The sequence below is a fragment of the Odocoileus virginianus genome, chromosome 15 (assembly GCF_023699985.2).
Source record: "Odocoileus virginianus isolate 20LAN1187 ecotype Illinois chromosome 15, Ovbor_1.2, whole genome shotgun sequence".
NCBI classification, from domain to species: domain Eukaryota; kingdom Metazoa; phylum Chordata; class Mammalia; order Artiodactyla; family Cervidae; genus Odocoileus; species Odocoileus virginianus.
Window position 1 is genome coordinate 19,229,424 of NC_069688.1, and position 5,970 is coordinate 19,235,393.

At 54.0% G+C, this 5,970-nt stretch overlaps 1 protein-coding gene across 1 annotated transcript; it reads left to right on the forward strand.

Annotated features, from left to right (window-relative positions):
* Positions 1 to 2,533: 2,533 nt before the first annotated feature.
* Positions 2,534 to 4,801, forward strand: NPBWR1 (neuropeptides B and W receptor 1). Its single transcript, XM_020871917.2, has one exon. It carries the CDS (start codon positions 2,702 to 2,704, stop codon positions 3,695 to 3,697), a length of 996 nt encoding a protein of 331 aa, XP_020727576.2. The 5' UTR covers positions 2,534 to 2,701; the 3' UTR covers positions 3,698 to 4,801.
* Positions 4,802 to 5,970: the final 1,169 nt, after the last annotated feature.

Below are 5,970 nucleotides of genomic sequence, written 5' to 3' on the forward strand. Positions count from 1 at the left end.
CATGGAGATGGACAAGCAGGTGTTTGGTGAACAGATGGTTGTGGGGCTTGCAGGGATAATGGAACACAGAGCAGACTCTGGTCTCTAGGCCCCGTCCAACCGCCCCCCCCCCCACCCCCATGCTCTTTGGAGATCTCTGGGGATAGTGCCCTTGTGTGCCAGGACCTTCCCCTGAGTCCTGTTGGCAGGTAAGGAGCAAGTAAAAAGAAAGACTTCCTATTGCATTAGCTAGGATTTCCAGCACAATATGAAAAAGTGTGGTGAGATGGAACACTTGTGCTTTGCTCCAATCTAGGGGGAAAGTGTGTATTAACTTCTCATCATTAGGTGTGATGTTACCTGGAGGAGTTTTTGGGTTCCTTCTCCAGGTGATGAAGTTCTTCACTATTCCTGCTGAGAGTTTTATCCTGAATGGGAGTCGAACTTGGTCAAATGCTTTTGCCGTTTCTATGGATATGATATGTGATTTCCCTTCAAATGGCTGTTGATGTGATAGATTATATGAACGGATTTTTAAACGTTGAAACAAGCTTGTATACCTGGGGTAAATCCCATGTGGTTATGTTGTACAATGTTCTCGACACAACGTTGGATTCAATTTGCTAAGATTTTGTTGAGTCTCATCTCTGTTCATGAAATACATGAATTTGTTGTTTTCCTTCCTTGTTAAGGTCTTTTCTTGGTTTTGGTATCAGGGTAATGTTTCAACAAATGCCAATGAATTGAAATTGTATTGAGTTTGGTCTCTGTCCACATGCAGTTAAGCTGGAAATCAGTAATTTAAAAGCTAGAAAGTATTCAAATGGTTGCAAATGAAGCAGTTATATTCACATACATATAGACACATACATGCATGTGTGTTAGGTAGTTGCTCAGTTGTGTCTGACTCTTTGTGACCCCGTGGACTGTAGCCTGCCAGGCTCCTCTGTCCATGGGATTCTCCAGGCAAGAATACTGGAGTGGGTTATGATTTCCTTCTCCAGGGGATCTTCCCTATCCAGGGATGCATAAGTATACATATGTGTTATATGTACACTATCTGTGCTATATATATTTTTTTCTTTCACTTAACACCATGTGGTGTGTGTCACATTTTTGCTCATGGATGTAGCTTGACTCTCTTGTCATTTTTTTTCACACAAAGCATGAAACTGCAGGGAAATCAAAATTATACAGATTCTACTAAAAAGAGGACTTGAGTGGGTAAAGGGAAGCATTTGGATTTCTGCCCCTTCCAAGCTTCTTCCACTGGCTGCTTCCAGTCTCCTCCTCAGTGTCTTAGGCCCTCTCCTCTACCAAGGCCTCACAAATGACCAAACATTCATGTTACTCGGGCTCTTGCTCCTGTGAAAGGGTGACTGATCCCAGGGACCCAGGACAGACTCCTGAACTGTAATTTGCTGGCTCTCCCAAAGGATGGTGGAGTAAGAAAACAGGAATTTTTAAAAACTTTTAGAAAATGTTTAAAATTTTTTGTGTTTCTTAAATGTTTTGTTTACTGTTTTGAATATAGCTTTCTAAAATTGTTGTGAGCATTTTTTGTAGCATTCAATATATATTTTTTTTCTTTTATGGGGCCTCCCAGAGGACTTAGTGGTAAGGAATCAGCCTGCCAGTGCAGGAGACCCAGGTTGGATCCCTAGGTCGGGAAGAACCCCTGGAAGAGAAAATGGCAACCCACTCCAGTATTCTTGCTTGGAGACTCCCATGGCCAGAGGAGCCTGGCGGGCTACAGTCGTGGGATCGCACAGATTCCGGCCGACTTAGCGACTAAACAACAAATTGGGGATATAGTCTAAAAAAACTGGAATAGGAGCCTTAACTGCATTTTAAAACAGACTACAAGTTTGCTTTTCCTTAAGTCTTAACAGAAGAGTTTTTCATTAATTCAAACCAAGTGAGGTCACACTCCTGGAAGGAAGAAAGGGATTCCTTAAGTTTTGGGTAATGCGGTTCTCGATTCGAGACATATTTATTCTGCTTGCGGTTGGGCGCTGGGGGCAGCGGTCAGGTCTCCAGGGCGCGCGGTCTGGGTTGCACCAGCCCACGGCTTCCAGGCGCGAGGCGGGACCCGCGGAGCCTCGGGCGGCCGCCTCGGGGCTCACACCGGGAGAGGGCGCGCAGCCCGCCCGCGCCGCCGCTGCCTCTCCAGCCAGCTTGCGAAGACGCAGACCCGGTCCCTGCCTTGGCCGGGTGAGGCAGCGGCTGTTGTTGGGCGCGCTGTTCCCGGGGGGCGCACGGAACCTCGGGGGACCCAAGCTGGCCGCTGCAGGACTCTCTGGGCTGACTCGGACCTCCGGGGGTGGGGTGGGAGCTCAGGTAGGGGAAGTGGGTTTGTGTTTTTCCTATAAAGGTAAGGACTCTTCTCTCTAGCACTTCCTTGATGTAGCCAAAGGGTCAGAGGAAGATTTCAACAGGTGGCCGACAGCGATCACGTGGGGCAGGTTGGGCGCCAGCCGCCCCCTCCCTTCGGAACTGCTCTTCTCCGCAGAGCTGCGCGTGGTCCGCGAGCCTCAGTGGTGCCCTCCGTCCATTCCGCCTCGCAGCCCCGGAGTTCGCGGCGCCGGTGCGCGGAGAAGGCGGCAGGAACGGCCCTCCCCTGGAAGGCCGGAGACGGGCTCTGGGCGCGGGTCGGGTCCCCGGGAGCGCAGAGCCCCAGCGGGGCAGCGGCGGAGAAGACCGAGTCTCTGTCCTCGCCAAGATGCACAACGCGTCGTACTGGGAGCCGGAGCGCGCCAACACGTCGTGCCCCGCGCCCGCGCCCACGCTCGGCTGCCCCAACGCGTCCGGGCCGCCGCCGCCCCTGCCGCCGCCGCTGGCCGTGGCCGTGCCCGTTGTGTATGCGGTGATCTGCGCGGTGGGGCTGGCGGGCAACTCGGCGGTGCTGTTCGTGCTGCTGCGGGCGCCGCGCAGGAAGACCGTCACCAACCTGTTCATCCTCAACCTGGCCGTGGCCGACGAGCTCTTCACGCTCGTGCTGCCTGTCAACATCGCCGACTTTCTGCTGCGGCGCTGGCCCTTCGGGGAGCTCCTATGCAAGCTCGTCGTGGCCGTCGACCAGTACAACACCTTCTCCAGCCTCTATTTCCTCACGGTCATGAGCGCCGACCGCTACCTGGTGGTGCTGGCCACCGCTGAGTCGCGCCGGGTGGCCGGCCGCACGTACGGCGCCGCGCGCGCGGTGAGCCTGGCCGTCTGGGGGGTCGCGACGCTGGTGGTGCTGCCCTTCGTGGTGTTCGCGCGGCTCGACGAGGAGCAGGGCCGGCGCCAGTGCGTGCTGGTCTTCCCACAGCCCGAGGCCTTGTGGTGGCGCGCGAGCCGCCTCTACACGCTGGTGCTCGGCTTCGCCATCCCCGTGTCCACCATCTGCGCCCTCTACACCTCGCTGCTGTGCCGGCTGCGCGCCATACGCCTCGACAGCCACGCCAAGGCCCTGGACCGCGCCAAGAAGCGGGTGACCGTCCTGGTGGTGGCCATCCTGGCCGTGTGCCTCCTCTGCTGGACGCCCTACCACCTGAGCACCGTGGTGGCGCTCACCACCGACCTCCCGCAGACGCCGCTGGTCATCGCCGTGTCCTACTTCATCACCAGCCTGAGCTACGCCAACAGCTGCCTCAACCCCTTCCTCTACGCCTTCCTGGACGACAGCTTCCGCCGGAGCCTCCGCCAGCGGCTGGCATGTCGCGCCGCCTCCTGAGCCCGCTCGCGAGGAGCCGGCGTTCGGGGTGGCTCAGGGTGGTTCCGGGCCCGCGGCGCCCCCGCAACCCCTCTCCCAGCTTGCTAGAGATACGGATTCTTCGGCCTGTCCCGGCACCTCCGGCCTCGGAAGCTCTGTGGCTGCGCGCGCAATTTGAATTTGCCGAGACCTCGGGTTGCTGCGGGAGCGCGCGGAGCTTGGGGACCCCCGCGGCTGACAGCGCACAGACGGCTGCCTAATGCCAAAGAGCACCGAGGCAACCCCTGACCTTGATACGGGAGGGGAGGAAGGGGGTCGTGATGCTGAGACCCTCTTTCCCGTTCCCCTCTAGCCTCCCGCCCCAGCCAAGCGCAGCCCGAATCTTGGAGGAGCCCTCGGCGCCGTCAGGGGAGAGGCCCGAGGATGCTTCGGGCGCCCTGGCGTCGGCTCCATACTCGGCTTCTCGGATTTCCAGCAGCGACCGTCTGCGCTGCTCCAGCCGGAGAGCAGGCTGGCGCGGGCCCCTGGAGCTTTTCCGCGCGCTCTCGCTGCTGGGGAAGAGGGTCCGGGCGCGCGCGGGCGCTCCCATCTAGCCGAGCTGGAGAGAGGCTGAGGCCGCCCGGGGCTTCGCGGGGGACACAGGGCGGCTCGCGTGGCGGGGCAGGAGATGAATGTGTGCGTGTGTGTGTGTGTGTGTGTGCGCGCGCGCGTCTTGCGGAAGCCGGGCCTTCGGGTGAAGGAGGATGGAAATGGGCTGTGATGTCTACACAGCAGTTATTAATATAAAAGCGGTGATAACCCCTTCGTGTCCCAGCCACTTCTCTCTTAGCCTTTCCACTTTCCCACCCCTGTGGTCACCGCGGAGCACCGCGGGCCAGGTTCCAGAAAGGCCAGGAGCGCAGTCCCCGGCAGGGTTGCGGCGCCCCCTGGTGGAGCCACTGCCGGCGCCGAGCATCCCAAACAGCGCTGTGTGTACAGGTGAGCGAGCGCAGCTGCGAAGCCGCTCTTTCTGTGGTTCGGTTACCTGGCATCGCTTCCTTCTGCAGAGGGATTCATTCCCCCTACGCCCCTCTGCCCCTGACGACCTCTAGTTCGGCTTGGAGCAGTTCGTTGCAATTCTTTGTGTGCATATTGCTTTTCGAAGTTGAGAACTTTATAAATATGTGTGTACTAAAACGTGTACAAAAACATGTACTAATCTCACAGGCTTTTGTGGACTTAATGAGATCAAGAGGAGATGCGCAATCATTCCAGCGTTCCCTTTCTCCTCATATGCTTCATCCTCTTCACCTCAGAGGGAGCTGAAATGATGAGACCTTATAATAACCTCTCCTGGGTTCCTTTCCACAGGGCCCTGGGTGATGTCTGGTCCAAGCTGAGAAAGGAAACCAGACAGCACCCTATCTTTATTTTATCTTTACTTACAGCAGACAAAAGTGAATTAATAGAGGACTGACATTGACTTTGCCCAGCCTTCTATAGTCTTCAGACCTGAGGGCAGAGCATTAACCAGACTTCAGTCATTAATGAGTGTTTTAAAAGATTTTTTTTCCCCCCTTTGGGATGAATTCCAAACAAGAATGAAAATTTCTAAAAGTATTTGTTTCCTATGGTCAGGATTAGGTGTGATCTCAAGTAGTGTTGCTGGTGTGGCAGGATTTGTTAACTTAGATTAATGGACATTAACCACTTTCTCTTAGCTTTAAAATGCTTTTAACAAAATAAATGAAATGGAAAATCAGGAAGGGAGTTTTTTTTTTTTTTTCTCAAGGAAGACAGTAACTCCCTTCCTGATTTTCATGAATAAGGATTGCTTCCTTGGCTCCCAAAGCTATTAGGAACAACGGGGTGATTCATAGCTATCAGTTTAGAAAATGTAAATTTAGAAACATACCTTGGGTGACAAATACTAGTATTAATAGCTTCAGAATATGGTTTTCTATTTCCAGTGCATTTTGATGGCATTTGAACAGTGCTCCGCTGGTGGGTTTCAGAGCCCTCTTGGAATTCATTTTAGTATCTTTCAAATTTCTTGGAAACATTCTATTTACTTTCTTTGTGACTCACAAAATTATTTTGTGAATCCTCAGTAGTTTTTCAATGTTAAAAATGTAAGTGTAGAGTAACTGCTCATCCTTTGAGGTGATGGACAAAAAGCAAAGGGGATATTCTGCCACAAACCCAGATGTGAAGCCTCATCTGTCTCCGTAAACTCAGTGACTACTTTGACATCCTCAGGATACACATCGGGGCAGAGCCATGTGACACGCCTATCAATGGCACCACTCCCTACC